At 33.2% G+C, this 16,266-nt stretch overlaps 1 protein-coding gene and 1 long non-coding RNA gene across 2 annotated transcripts; both read left to right on the forward strand.

The window, feature by feature from the left end:
- Positions 1-7,283: 7,283 nt before the first annotated feature.
- fam174b (family with sequence similarity 174 member B) lies at positions 7,284-13,893 on the forward strand. The gene is made up of 3 exons (XM_056478207.1): positions 7,284-7,872; positions 10,365-10,496; positions 12,726-13,893. The coding sequence occupies exons 1-3, from the start codon at positions 7,586-7,588 to the stop codon at positions 12,727-12,729; spliced, it is 423 nt and encodes a 140-aa protein (XP_056334182.1). The 5' UTR covers positions 7,284-7,585; the 3' UTR covers positions 12,730-13,893.
- Positions 13,894-14,032: 139 nt separating this feature from the next.
- Positions 14,033-15,559, forward strand: LOC130245990 (uncharacterized). Its single transcript, XR_008839385.1, has 4 exons — positions 14,033-14,267; positions 14,721-14,812; positions 14,910-15,004; positions 15,385-15,559. It is a non-coding gene; the product is annotated as an uncharacterized LOC130245990 (long non-coding RNA).
- The last annotated feature ends 707 nt before the right edge of the window (positions 15,560-16,266 follow it).

Raw genomic sequence — 16,266 nt, forward strand, 5'->3', positions numbered from 1 at the left:
TATACAGAATATTGAAACTAATATTATTAATAATATAACAACTGCAAAAAAAAAAAAAATCATATTTCATTATACAAACCGATAAAATACCAAATACTGTTCATGGTTTGGGGTGACATAAAGCAAAAATTGAGTGACGTTAGTAAAGCAAAGCGGGTTTATTTTAGCTCTAAACAAGATGAAAGAGAGTTAGCCTTAAAGCACTTTTTTTTACACTGATGCTTATATTATTTCAATAAATGATCAAATATTCTTCCTTTACTGTACAAATTATTCATTATAGGTGATTTCGCTAACTTACATGGAGTTATTATAAAACAAAGTATTTATAAAACAAAGTAAACCAGTAAAGCTGTTTAGTTTTATAGCCTAATCAAGAAGTAAATCTGCATGAATGTTTATACCTAAAATATTGACACTATGTTTATTTACTGACATTTCAACAACAAAGACTTCATATTTTATTAGGTAAACTCAACAAATAACTATATTCCTTATGTTGTTTTGCTACAACTTATAATAAGGATTGACATTCATAAAAAATCTTTAGTTAATTTGATGAATAATACAAGTAAACTGACCATACACCATTTGAAAAAAAAAAGAAAAACGTTTATTATAATAAGATTAATAAGAAGAAGAAGAAGAAGAAGAAGAAGATGAAGAAATATATTTTTATTGCTGAAATATATGTGTCAATTGTTTAGGACTAAATAGAGAATCTTCAAAAATGATAACTATGGGTCATATTCAATATTTTTATTTTATTTTATTCTTTTGTTTATTTGACATGTACATCACAGTTACACTAGACAAATCAAATATAATATACATACATATATATATATATATATATATATATATATATATATATATATATATATATATATATATATACATACATATACATATACATATACACAGCATTATGCTTCTTTACATACATTAGCTATAAGGCAAAGGCAACAAGATCAAACTAACTAACAATAGACTATTAATTTTAAACAATACTGTTTACTGAATATTTCCAGAACTGTGATTGTAAGAAGTTCCCAACCTGAGAAAAGAAATAATGCTTAATATCTCAGACCCCAAACCAGCACAAATGTTCGTTTTGCGGCACAAATCAGCACAAACGTAGCACAAATGACTGGCATAGTTTTGGGGATTATTTGATTTTATGGGGTGCCAAATTAAGGAGGTGCTGTGTGTAACATTGTGTTATGTGCAATAGCCTATTTATTTAATGTCTATTTATTTATGCAGGATTTGTGTATACATTCATGTGTTAATGTTTTTGAATGAAAAATACAGATTTATTTTCAATGAAAATATACATTTAGCCTACAGTTGTGGATGTAATCCCAAATTAAACATGGACAAATATATTTATATGCCTATACACGTCATAAAATAAATTAGAAAATCTCTTTGAATAGGATTCTAATCATTTATTTAATTGTCAACTAAATTTTGAGACAGTTTAAAGCAGAATGGCTTCTTTGAGTTTATTCAGTTAACAATGTAATACATTTGTTAAGAAAAATAAAATATTTATCAAAACGAATTAAAAATAACATTTGCTAATTAAAAAAATATGTTTACATTAATGGACTATTAATGTAAACATGTTTTTTTTAATTAGCAAATATTTCTGTTTATTTAAACATTGGCTGCTGCGTAATACACATTAATCGTCTAAATTAATTAAATTTAATAATTAAATAAATGTAATTTCACCTTAATCATTTACATCAACAACACTAAATTGCTATGCTATTGGTATTGAATTGCAATGAAGTCTACATACATTAACCATCAATACAGGTTCGTTTTTCGTAAACTTTTATCCACCAGCTGATTTTTATATAGTTCAACCTTACAATATAGAGCTCTTTTTCAATCCAGACATTACAAAAAAGAAAAAGTTGAAACAGTTAAAACTAAATATCCACAATTCACATGAAGCATCAGATCAATACTCTTACATTATTCATTCATTCATTTACTTTTCGGCTTAGTCCCTTTATTAATCCGGGATCACCAACCACCAATTTATCCAGCACATGTTTTACGCAACGGATGCCCTTCCAACTGCAACCTATCCCTGGGAAATACTCTGACATTATAAATAATATATTAATGTAACTCATCTACCATTTAATAATGATGGCACTGTGTTTCAGCAAATGGCTGTGTACAGTACAGCAGAAGGGCTCATTTCTGTCCTGGTAGGCTCAGCATACCACAGTCTGTTTCTTAGCAACTGTAATTGGATCAGGCCTGCATGGCACCTCCCCCTTCTCTAAAGTCATGCCACGTACACACTGGCAAATACGCCATGCAGGACTGTTCAGAGAAGTGGCCTCAAGCTAAACTCTATTGATTATTTGTTTGTAGAAGGAAGATTAAAAAAACAGGCAAGTATAATTAGAAAGAGGTGTCAATGGTCTGATATTATGTCTCTATTTTGTTTGTCATTTTTTCTGAACTACAAATACATACTATGAGCCTATGTCAAAACACAAATCTACAAACCGTTTTATAGTGTAGTAATAAACTCAACAATGGTGTGATGGTAACAGCTATGTGTTGAAGTGAAATATGGAGATTTCTAGGAGTGCTTTTGTGGCCTGCTCTGAAATTTGTACTATGAATGCCAATGAAATGTTTTTGATGTGAATTATCAAATCACCAGAATCTAATATATATTTTCATTTGGGTATATGCTTAGTTGTGCTTTAATAAAAGTATGAATCTGAAAAATACTACTACTAAAACTATACTAAATAAAAATTATTTTTGTCAAATTAATTATATAATTGAGGTATTAATTTAGTTCATATAATAATTTAAATAAATATAGACTACTTTTATAGTCTCAAATTTTTGGTTTAGTGTCTAAAAAGAGGAGGTCTGCATTCAGGTTTGAAGCTGAATAATGAAATAAAATTGTAGTTAACAACAATAACAACATTATTATTATTATTATTTTTATTATTATTATTATTATTATTATTATTATTATTATTACTATTACCCAGAGATGGGTTGCAGCTGGAAGGGCATCCGCTGTGTAAAACATATGCTGGATAAGTTGGCGGTTCCTTCCGCTGTGGCGACCCCAGATTAATAAAGGGACTAAGCCGAAAAGAATATAAATGAATGAATATTATTATTATTATTATTAATAATAATAACAATAATTAGTTAAGTTACAGTAGTTACAGTTCTAATTTCTACAAGGCCTATTTCTATTTTCCTGTATTCAGTCAAAAAAGACAACTGACTCTATCTGTGTAGATTGCGCCATCACGTGGCAACTACAACTATATGCACTTTAATCATCTCAACAGTATCTCTGTCTTTAGATTGGTTAAACATTGAGAATAATTCCAATAGCTCATCCCAAAACCCATATTCTCGGTTAATGAAGTCTATAGTTTAACGTGTGATGCACAAAAGAATGTGTTTATGGTCACACCGGCAGTTTTATATCTTAGTTTATCTATCTATCTATCTATCTATCTATCTATCTATCTATCTATCTATCTATCTATCTATCTATCTATCTATCTATCTATCTATCTATCTATCTATCTATCTATCTATCTATCTATCTATATAAATATATATATTTGTGTTTATTTTTTTAACGTTAAAATGATTTTTTTTAAACATACTATGGGCATTTGTGCTAAGTAGACCATGCAGTGGGACTACCCTGTTAAATATGTTAAATAACAGGATGGGACAAGTAGGAAGGCCAAAGCTTAATCCAACAATAACCCATTTCCTTCTCTTGTGACCTTAAGGGGTCATATCGTGCATTTATTCTGCCCTGAGGTCCACTTATAATGATAGGACAGTTTGTTGTGATATAAACAGTCAAACTTTTTTCACAGCTTTTTTTTTACAATCTAAAATTATGCAGCATGTTTTTGCTGATGTGCATCCAACACATCTTTATTTGATACACAGAACTTTCTCATAGATTTAATGATTTATGTGGCTTTTACAGTTTTTCCTCAGTTGCTTTGGTGCATTTCTCACAACACTGTTTACATTTGCACATCAGTTAATGCATTTCTCAAAACAATTAGTCATTTGTGCACATCATAGTAGCAGTTTCTCATTCCTTCCAACAAATTGCAAATGCTTTTGGACAGGCATCAATTGCTTTCATACAACTCTCTGCTGTTTTATAACATTATCATTTGCTTATGTCATTGCAGTCATGGCTAAACTTGTGAATGCTGAATAGTCATTCCATATAAAACTAATCGTCCTATTTCATTACTTGAGTGTTTACATACAAAAATGTTGAACTAGTTTATTTATTTTACAATTTATTTTACATCTTTTTTTGTCTTGAAAATGTGTTCCAAATTGAACAATTTCATGAATGATTTACAGACCTATGTACTGTATGTTGTAGGTTCAGTTCCAATATGTACTGCAATATTGTTTACAGTTGTGCACAGCTCTACTCAAAGGAAGTTTAGATTTGTTGTAAATAAAGGTGTATTTATTCTTTTGCACAATGCTGTGAATAAATTACTAAATGCGGTGATGTCTGACTTTACTGAAGTTTTCAATTGGTTGTGCAAATAGTATATAGTGCTGTCTTGAGCAATTTCAGGAAGTGTCACCAAAATCTGAATTTTTTGCATTGGAAAAAATGTAGAGTAAACTGTCATAATGAAAACATAACAAAGCCATTTGACTATCTTGTTCATAAACAATGGTGTCAGGACTTTTCATCTTGATGACACTGACACTTTCATTGACATGAATACTTGCTTTTGAGGAATGAGCTATTAATTTTGAGCAAGTTACACGCTTTTGCGGGTTCAACTAGGTTTTGCAGTTTGTACTAATTGTTTTGAGAAATGCATTAACTGTTGTGCAAATGTAAATAGCGTTGTGAGAAATGCACCAAAATGACTGAGAAAAACTGTAATCGCCCTTTAACGAGCACAACAGCTTCACTTTGTACAGGCTACATTACACTGATTCAGAAAATGACATGGACAAATGTCGCAGTGGCGCAGTAGGTAGTGCTGTCGCCTCACAGCAAGAAGGTCGCTGGTTCGAGCCTCGGCTGGGTCAGCTGGTGTTTCTGTGGGGAGTTTGCATGTTCTCCCTGCGTTCGTGTGGGTTTCTTCCGGGTGCTCCGGTTTCCCCCTCAGTCCAAAGACATGCAGTACAGGTGAATTGGGAAGGCTAAATTGTCCGTAGTGTATGAGTGTGAGTGAGTGTTTATGGATGCTTCCCAGAGATGGGTTGCGGCTGGAAGGGCATCCGCTGCGTAAAACATATGCTGGATAAGTCAGCGTTTCACTCCGCTGTGGCGACCCTGAATTAAAAAAGGGACTAAGCCGAAAAGAAGATGAATGAATGAATTGGCAAAAACATCATAATTAGGTACTGAATTCGAAAACCGATAAATAGATAGACACATCAGACAACAGACATATCAGACAGAGAGACAGACATATACGAAAGAAAAATAAACAGACAGACAGACAGACAGACAGACAGATAAATGCAGTGCATCCGGAAAGTATTTGTAGTGCTTCACTTTTTCCACTTTTTTATGTTACAGCCTTATTGCAGAATGGATTAAATTAATTTATTTCCTCAAAATTCTACACACAACACCCCATAATGACAATGTGAAAAAGGAATTTTTTTAATTATTGCAAATTTATTTAAAATAAAAAAACCTGAAAAATCACATTATATAAGTATTTACAGGTGCATTCTGTTTCCACTGATCATTCTTGAGATGTTTCAGCAGCTTAATTGGAGTTCAACTTTGGTAAATTCAGTTGATTGGACATGATTTGAAAAGGCTCACACCTGTCTATATAAGGTCCCAGGGTTGACAGTGCATGTCAAAGCACAAACCAAGCATGAAGACAAAGCAATTGTCTGTAGGTCCCCGAGACAGGATTGTCTCAGGGCACAAGGCTGGGAAAGGTTACAGAAAAATTTCTGCTGCTCTGAAAGTTCCAGTGAGCACAATGGCCTCCATCATCCATAAGTGGAAGATGTTTGGAACCACCAGGACTCTTTCTAGAGCTGGCCGGCCATCTAAGCTGAGTGATTGCGGGGAGAAGGGCCTTAGTCAGGGAGGTGATCAAGAACCAGATGGTCACTCTGTCTGAGCTCCAGTGTTCTTCTATGGAGAGAGGAGAATCTTACAGAAGCACAACCATCTGTGCAGCAATCCATCAATCAGGCCTGTATGGTAGAGTGGCCAGACGGAGCCCACTCCCCGCCTGGAATTTGGCAAATAACATCTGAAGGACTCTTAGACCATAAGAAACAAAATTCTCTGGTCTGATGAGACTAAAATTGAACTCTTTGGAGTGAATGCCAGGTGTTACGTTTGAAGAAAACCAGGCACCACTCATTACCAGGCTAATACCATCCCTACAGTGAAGCATTGTGGTGGCAACATCATGCCCTGGGGATGTTTTTCAGCTGCAGGTATTGGAAGAGTCAGGATAGAGAGAAAGATGAATGCAGCAATGTACAGAGACATCCTAAATGAAAACCTGCTTTAGAGTACTCTTGACCTCAGACTGGCTGGACGGTTCATCTTTCAGCAGGACAATGGCTCAAAGCACACTGCCAAAATATCAATGGAGTGTCTCCACAATAACTCTGTGAATGTCCTTGAGTGGCCCAGCCAGAGCCCAGACCTAAATCCGTTTGAACATCTCTGGAGACATCTGAAAATGGCTGTACACCGTCGCTTCCCATCCATCCTGATAGATCTTGAGAGGTACTGCAAAGAGGAATGGGCAAAAATTCCCAAAGACAGGTGTGCCAAGCTTGTGGCATCATATTCAGAAAGTCCTGAGGCTGTAATTGCTACGAAAAGTGCATCAACAAAGTATTGAGCAAAGGCTGTGAATAATACATGTGATTTTTTTATTTTAAATACATTTGCAACAAATTCAAAAAATCTTTTTTCACTTTGTCATTATGGAGTATTGTGTGTAGAATTCTGAGGAAATAAATGAATTTAATTCATTTTGGAATCAGGCTGTAACAAAATAAGGTAAATAGACAAACTGATTGCCAAAGAGACAGACAGATATATAGACAGACAGACAAACAGACAGATAGAATTTATTTACAGGCTAATCTTTCGTAAACAAAACAAAACCATCATCATTCATGTGCTCTTCCTCCATGACAGCGCGCTGCTGCCAAACAAACTGCACATTGGTCCTCGTCTGTCTGGACCCTCCCGGAGCTCTTCCGGGTGTGGATAACCCACATTTCCTCCTGCCGACACGCATTCCCAAGAAAACATCCTGGATAACGGACCGAGCTGCGTGTGAGTGCAAACCAAAGAATAAAACCGAGCCCTCGAGGTGGAAAACACATATGAGCAGATACTTGAGATACTGGACATGATTGGCGACCGAGCTGTGGACTATTTGAGATGTCAGAGCATCATTTACATACATCATTCGCCAGACAGCTGTTGTTCGCGTTTCGAGTTGTAGTGCTCAGACCTTCTCTGTACTGACTCTATTAAAATACACGAGACATTGAGAGAAAGATGCTTAAATCGGGAAACAATATGTGGCTATATACTTTTGCTGTTACTCTTATTGTCATTGCGCAGGAGATAAACGGAGAGCCACATACGCGTCCATCCTCCGCGACGCCGCTTAATTCAACATTACCGCCTCAAGAAGAAAATTCAACACAAAATACAACAGATGCTGCGGTTGGATCCCGCATTTCTACCATTTTGAGGGATCTTCCTACAATCAAAAACATTTCGATTTTCATCTGCGTGCTAACAACCTTACTTATCACGTGCCTTGTCATAAAAATATGCAGGTAACGTTTATTCTGGTTTATATTTAATACATTATTTTTAATTGTGTTCTATGATTTGTATATATAATCTGTTTTGTTGTTACAAAAATGCCACCTTACTCTGAATATGGCGAAAATTTTTATGGGCAAATTTATGTGTCACTATTTATAAAATTGTTATATAAGTTTATGTGTAATCAAGTTTTATTTTTTTGTATAGTGTCAGTATACTAAATATATGGAACATTCTAGATTTTTTGGTAACGTTGACTCGTTATCCCAGATTTAATCCTCTGACCGCGGCTTTGGTAACAGATGGTTCGGTTAGATTCTGAGAACCGATTCTTATTCGTACCGGAAAGCCTCTTTAAAACACCGCATTCGAATGATTTTCATGACGTTCAGATTTGTAACGTGCATTTTCTGCTGAAGTAAATGAAGCTTAAATGCTAAAATAAGCTGACACTGTTTCCACTTTACTTTTACCAGCACAGCACGACCAGTCCGACTCCATGACAAATGACTCGTTTGAGTCGGTTCTTTTCTTTGGATGAAAGCTTAAAGAACTGTTTTATTGCGCTTATAAATGAATTAAATTAGTAATTTACTTGTCCGTATGACACCATATTTGAATATTTGTAGAACTGTTGTGACATTAAAAAAAAATGAATACATGACACGTTACCATATGTTAACATATGGTATATTTTGTGCATTATTATATAACACATCACATATCAGTTAATAGATCACATTTCTGTTACTTTAAAAATGGTGGAAAAAGTACCATTACTTGCACAAAAACGTAGTGCATGTAGAGTAAACGTATCTGTTGTAAATATTACTCACAATATAAGTAATATTTTACCTACATTTACTTTAACATAACCCAGCATTTTTAGAGCTAAACCCTGGGGTTTTTATTTGGTGGTTTCAATGTTGTTAGGTTGTTAAAAAACTCTACAAGGAGTCTTCATCTTAAAGGGATAGTTCACCCAAAAGTGAAAATTTACTAATTATGTTGTATTGTGCATTATTATATAACACATGGCTAGTGTGTCAATTAATGGGTCACATTTCTGTTACCTTTAAAAGTGGTTTGCAGTGCTGTAAAGAGTACTGAAAAATCATACTCAAGTAAAAGTACCATTACTTGCCCAAAAACAGTGCAAGTAGACTAAAAGTATCTGTTGTAAATATTACTCAGAGTATGAGTAAAAAGTAGCCTTTTTAATAGTACTCAAGAATAGTGAGTATTAAACTGTGAAAGATTGAAGTGTTTACATGCACTTTGTGCATGTCTGTGCATTCTGTAATGCATTTAGTTGTTGCTTAAGGCAGTTTGGCAATCTCAGTCATTATACAGAAGGCTTCGAAGCAGTTTGCTGCATTTATAAAATGCCCATGTGTTGATGTTGTTCAGTATGATGCGATTTACTTTCGGTGTGCTATTTGATTGGACGGGAATCGCAGGACTGATTTTTCTACTCAGCCAATCCCATAAACAAGAAAGAATAAAGTAGTGACTGCAGTTTGAAGGACAATTGTGGAGTAAAAGTACCAATACAACACTAAAAATGACCTCAAGGGAAAGTAAAAGTACACATTTTTAAAACTACTTAGTAAATTACAATTCCTGAGAAAAATTACTCGATTACAGTAATTTGAGTATTTGTTACTTTACACCACTGGTGGTTTGTAAAGTCTATCTTTCTAAACAGTTTTTCACATCTGAATTCTTGCTTCACATTTTACGCTGTTCATACCTTACCCAGGGTTAAAAATTAACCCTAACTTTACACTTCAAATACTGGATTATTTCAACCCAGTTTGGGTAAATTATGGACAAAACTAACAACTGGGTTAATTTAACCCAATAATTGGGCATGTCCATATTTTACCAAAATTTAGTTTGAAATAACCCAGCATTTTTAGAGCAACATTCTTGTCCTGGGTCAACATTCTTATTTGGTGGTTTCAATGTTGTTGTTAGGTTGTTTAAAAGCTCTACTAGAAGGAGTCTTCATTTTAAAGGGATAGTTCACCCAAAAGTGAAAATTGACTCACCCTCAAGTGGTTCCAAACATTTACGAGTTTCATTTTTCTGCTGACACAAATTAAGTTGTTTTAAGAAATGGTAGAAACGTGTAACCATTGACTTCCATTGTAGGAAAAACAAATGAAGAGTTTAGATGCAAAATCCTCTAAGTGCAGTCTGAAATTTCCATTGAAAATGAGCATTATTTCAACCCACTTTTTTATGTTATTTCACTTTGAAGACCATGAAAAGAACGTAATCTTTGCCATAAAAGGGAATTTACTGAACCTACACACAGGAACCAGATAAAAATGCTAATTTTAGAAGAAAATTTCAGACGGCATTTAGAGGTTTTTGAATCTAACCTCTTCAAACACTATGGAAGTGAATTCTGTGTTCAGCAGAAAAAAAAATCTCAAATAGGTTTGTGATAAGTCACAACCTCACCTGTCATTTCTATCCCTGCTTTGAATAGATCAGCAAGGAAGATCAGAAAAACAAGAAAATATGACATCATCACAACTCCAGCAGAGCGCGTAGAGATGGCTCCTTTAAATGAAGAAAACGACGAAGAGGACGATTCCACCCTGTTTGATGTCAAATACAGGTGCGTCACCACAACATGCTTTAAGTGTATATAACCTGAATAATCAAATATCGCTTCCATTAAATTGACTTTTTGTAGAGATTTACTCGCATTTGCTCGCTTGTCAGCAAATCTGACATTTTAAAAACAACTTGGAAGGGAGAATTGTGGCATGTGACTTTGGGTCAATTCTGATTTGTTTTCACGTCTGCGCATTAAACACCTCCGACCTTGACAAGAAAACAAGATTCTGTTTCTTCCCTCATTTTTTGGGAGGAATGCTGTCTGCAGTTGAGCTACATGGTTTTTTCACCAGCAAACACTACATTTTTTAAAGGTTTTGATGAATGGAAAGTAGGAGTGACAGGGAGCTGTTGCTGAAAAATAGAACCAATGCTGAATTCTCTAAGAACTTTTATCTCATTAAAATGAAGTATTCATGGAAAATGGCTCAATGAATTTTTTAACATCCTGCTAAGGAAAAAAAGTTGTATATTTTTGTTAGAAGTACATCAGTGTTTTGGTTTTAACAGATACGTGTTGCTGCTAGTAAGATTATTATAGTTTTGCATTTTTAAAAAGTTGTTATTTTGACACAGTTTTTACATTTTCTGTTCATTTCACTTTAGTTTTAGTTTGTTTCATTAAAAGCTTTTTTTACTTTACCTTTCTATTTCGTTTTTTTATAAATGTAGTTAGTTTTAGTAATTCTAGTTTTACAGAGTTAACAGAACACCTCCAGTGTGGACCAAAGCCAAATTTAGTTTTTGCACAGTTTACATGAACTCTTGTGCAAACCTCTTAATAATAAAAATAGTTGTTTGAACAAACACTGAACCCAAGTGTATACAAGTCAAAATACGAAGAATTAAAACAAACTTCTTCATATTAAAAGTAATGTGTAGTTAAATAATCGGGCCTTTCATATATTTGCCAACTGAAGAACTTTCTTATAACTGAAGTAACCTTTATGTTTATATTGAAAAGATGTTTCTGTATAATCTCACGCACAGGGCTGTAGCCAGGTCGGGTTCGGGTGGTTGGAAAGACCCACCCCTCATTGACAAAGGTCCAGAATTTGTTCCATATATGAGCTCATTTGTCCTATTTTGACTGCTATGCCATCATATATAGTGAAAATAAGCCTTCAAAAACCCATCAAAGGAAAATTAATTTAAAAACAATTGTTGTTATCCATGAATTTTTTAAAGAGAGGCTAGAAAAACTGTAAAGCTCTACATTATTGATTGTGTAATATTTTGTCTTTATTATTATTATTATTCAAATGGCCATAATCTGACTGAGGAAAGTTGAATGTTCTGGCCACTTTGTTATTTATAATTTGCCTAATAAATGACAATAGGCTTGTTTTTAATTAAACATTTATTCTTTTTTTATTATATATGATGTAATAAATTTGTATTTTAAAAATAAGTATTTTTTTTTCATATTTCTTTATTCTAAATCTAGGAAATATTTTTGGTACATCAAAAAGTGTGGTTATGATGACCATCCGACAAGCTTACCCAGCTAAAAATAGTGCTTAAAATGTATTTAAGTGTCATTATTAAATAGAAAATGAGGTCTATAACTGCAAAAAGATCCACTTTTCGAGAAAAAAAGAACCACCCCTTTCACCAAGCTGCCTACAGGCCTGATGCTTGACTGATGTGTTTGGTTGTAAAAGCGCCATCCACATGTACTTCTATAAAAGTTGCCGCAGGTCAGATTTTCCGTCACAGAACGAGTACCTAATCACAATTATTTTATTTCAGTTAGTTTTTTTATTTTATTCAGTTAACGAAAATGTTTTTCGACCTTAATTTTTGTTTACGAAAATAACTGACTGTTCGCGTTGTTAAAAGTAAACATTTGAAATTGTTGGAGTCAACTTCGTAGCTAGCTATGAACTCATCAAATAAGAGCCGTTCATTAGTTGTTTATTGCCTGAATGTTTCTGGCGAGTGACCTCAGGGGTCACAATGGAAATAGTTGTGTTATTTGGAGGGTTAGCGAGCGTCAAGAGTCGACTTCTCCCTTCCGTCCAATTGTTCTTTGACAGAGAACCTGTTTCCTCTTTGCTGGGCAAGGCTCCCTGTTTATCAGCTCTTTATTGGCAGTGTGGCTCTTTGATAGTGAGGCAAACCAGTTCAGACCAGTTTGACAACTTTTTGTTCTCATTTGAAACGTGATATTTTAGTTTTTTCAATTTGCTTAATCCTCTTATTTAAATTCTTTGCTCTCTCCTAGGTGAATGGTATAGTACTCTCGGAGTCATTGTTGAAGGTCTTGTAAAACCCCCTGGATTCCTGCATGAACACTTCTATACAGGGAATGAGCTCCTGCACCTTCGATCCGTTTCTCCAAGGCCGTGAAACATCAGTGGAACCGGTCAGGAAATTTTATCCGATGTTTCCTGGTGTGTGCATCTGTTCTGACATTCCAGACCAACGAAGCACAGAAACTTAATCAAATATTGATGAAAAACCTTTTCTTTGTTGCAGGGAAAGGAAACATTAAGCTTAATCCTCCAAAAATACGTTATTGCACAACCTTTTGTTGTTTTTCTTCCAACAAAACATTCCATTTGTTAATTAAATAAATATACATAATTCCCCTTGAATGTATCTGGCAGCTTGAATATTTCTGTTACATTACATCACATTGAGGCTATTATATGTCATATTTTTAAAAACGTTTATACAATAATTATCAATAATTAATGATTGATTTTAAAATGCTTTACAATCACATTGGTTTTAGCTGTGCTTGAATCAGCCCAAAGTTTCCAATCAAAAGATTAAGATATATTTGTTATATTATAGTGATATTTGCTTATCGACGATGTTAAAAGGATGTTTATGGTCCAATACTGAAAGCTATTCTATATTGTTGTCTGTATATATTGTATGCAAATCTTTTCCTCTGAAATAGTTTATTTTTTAGAGAAAAAAAAATACATATTTTGATTTAATAAGTGTAATATGTTTCAAACCTGCCTATATTTTGAGAATTATTAATGTACTAACCACTAATCGTGCATATTTACTGTTTCAGGGTTGAATGTATGTGTGAGAGAGGATGCGTGGAGGAGTCTGGAGAATATTGTTTTCATATTGCTGCTCTCTGAGGTCGTTTTATTTTTATTCTGTCACATATGCAAGCCTCCTTTTTTAATTAACTTACAATTTACAGTGGAATATTGCAGTGCCACACATCATGAAGGGTTTAAACACATATTTTATTATCGTTTAATATATTTTAAATTAGAGCAGCAATGAAAGAGTATCTTTAAAATATCTGAAATCTACAGTGATGTATTGATGACATATTGTATTGTGTCTTTTCCTTAACTTCAGCGTGACTATTTTATCTAGACGTCAATGTGAAGGACTTGCGTCCAACATCTGAGGGCCAATAAGAACACTGTAAAAAATGAATCTTGAGGCTTGTAATTTTCATTAAAAAAATTAATGTGGTCATTAAAAATAATGAGCATATTTTCTTTAAAAAATTGATATTCTGGATTTATTATAAAATATTAAGAAGATTTCGCTAATATAACTAAGATTTAAATTTTACTTATTTTTTTAAGCAAACTAGTGCAATTACTAAGCTTAATTTGAGAAACCAGTTAAGCTAATAAAATTGAGGAAAGATGGCTTCACGTTTATTTTAAGAAAATTCACTCAATTATGTGGATTTGATTGAGATGTTTGCATTTGAATCTCAACAACGGCAGTGATCAGACGACATTTTGAAGGAGCAGATCAACAGCGAGCATGTTAAGAGGTAAGCATTAACAGTTTATCATTTTATTGTCTTAAATAACCTAAGCTCTTTCAGGAAAGACACATGCTGTTCAAGCTTGTTCAGGAGCTTAGTTTTTGCCATATGATGTATATAGGGATACACGGGTAGTTTTAACCACCCATTCCTATTTGAAATTGATTTGCTTCAATGTTCATTCTGAATTATATAATGAAGTTGAACAAATTATTTGCATTGTAATATTTAACAGCAACGATCAGGCAACAGTTAAGCAGATGAACAACAGTGAGCTTGTTAAGTGGTAAATCTAAGCTAAGCTAAGCTAAGTTAGCTAGCTATTCAATGGGGTTTATGTACAGCTAGTGCTTTTCCATTTCATAAGGTTCCTTTTACAGCATTGCTGATGTAATGTAATGAACTGTTTATATATAATGCTGTACATAAATACTAATATTTGTTTGCTTCATTTTTCAGTTTAATGAAGAAAACTTTCGCAGTGTTTCCCACTAAAGAGGAGCAGTTTATTGAGGCAGATTTTGATAAAGAGAATGGGTGCCATACATCAGGTATTTTTAATAATGTTATTTGTGTATTATTATTATTATTATGATTATTATTATTATTATTATTATTATTACTAATTTCTACACTTTTTTGCATCAGACCTCACATTAAATCAGGGATGAATCGAGAGATGTCGTCCTCTGTTGCTGGTCTATCTGTATGAATAAGAGGAAGAGCTCATCCAGGAGTGCAATGTAAGTGTCTCAAACTGTTTCAGATATTTATGATCTTCCGAAAACTGCATTTTATATTTTTGCATGCTTACAAAAAAATATATAGCTCAAGCATTACACTGTTGAATGCACTATTCCTTGTATAAACATGGTTTGTTTTTATAAATGTCTGTACACTAGTATACATTTAAACACCCTGTCCATTATAAGTCAAAATACTTGTGTATTTGTGTCAGTCAGCAACATCTACTCAAACATTATGAAGAATTACTGTTCACAGATATAAAAAGAAATGGTTTATTTCATTAATATATTTCCTTAATGTGTTTTAGTAAACCTTAAACATTTGAAATGTACAACTGCATAATTTCAATATAATAAACGTAATGTTTATTTTACAGTGTGGGAATGCACAGAGAATTGCTGTCTGTCAGAGGGATGACCAACCATGAGGACTTCTGCATTGTCTTGGAGGATAAGTGAGTCATGGCTAGCCTGGAAAATCTAGAATCGCTGAACTGGATTTATACAAATATTCCACAAATTAAAATCACTTACAAAGAAACGAATATTAAGTTTGCAAAACACAAATTCTGTCAAATATTGTCTAAAATGTGACTATTCCTACAAAGGAAAGTTGACAGGTCAGTTTTTTCCATGACATGGATAAAGGAATTTTTATCAGAGATTAACATTGCTGTAAATTTTATATAGATTTGTTTAACATATTGTACCATTTTGTTATCAGTGTAACATGTAATAAAATGATATTTGGCCTAAATGTATTGTGTATGTTTTTCATTATACATTATATATTTTACATTTTATAAATGAGTAATTTTCAGTAATAAATTTGAGTAAATGGTGATTTATTTGCATATATTATAAAAGCACATTCCACTAATAATATTAAAATCATCATCTATCACTTAAAAAAACTAGTAATTTTCACATGATTCTTTCAAGTGGTTTTCGTTAAAAAAAATGAATATGAGTAAATGGTGGTGGATTAGCTTAAATTATAAAAGCACATTCCGCTAATAATATTAAAATCTTCATTTATCACTCAAAACATTCAGTAATTTTCACATGATTCATTCAAGTGGTTTTTGCTAAAAAAATCAAGTCTTGAAATTTACTTAAAAATAATACGTGCAATAGTGTTACCACAATTTTTTTTTGTAAATAGCACATAAGATTTTTTACAGTGAATGTTTATTGAACTATAAAGTGTTTATGGCATAGCTATTCTTGTCTGACTATAAAGTGGGATTCTCTTTCCG

The sequence above is a fragment of the Danio aesculapii genome, chromosome 18 (genome assembly GCF_903798145.1).
Source record: "Danio aesculapii chromosome 18, fDanAes4.1, whole genome shotgun sequence".
Lineage (NCBI taxonomy): Eukaryota > Metazoa > Chordata > Actinopteri > Cypriniformes > Danionidae > Danio > Danio aesculapii.

Bases quoted from the DNA above. Each gene is read 5' to 3' on its own strand.
- fam174b (XM_056478207.1), top strand. From the start codon at position 7,586: ATGCTTAAATCGGGAAACAATATGTGGCTATATACTTTTGCTGTTACT. The intron at 7,873-10,364 runs GTAACGTTTATT...TGCTTTGAATAG, and splicing joins CTTGTCATAAAAATATGCAG to ATCAGCAAGGAAGATCAGAA.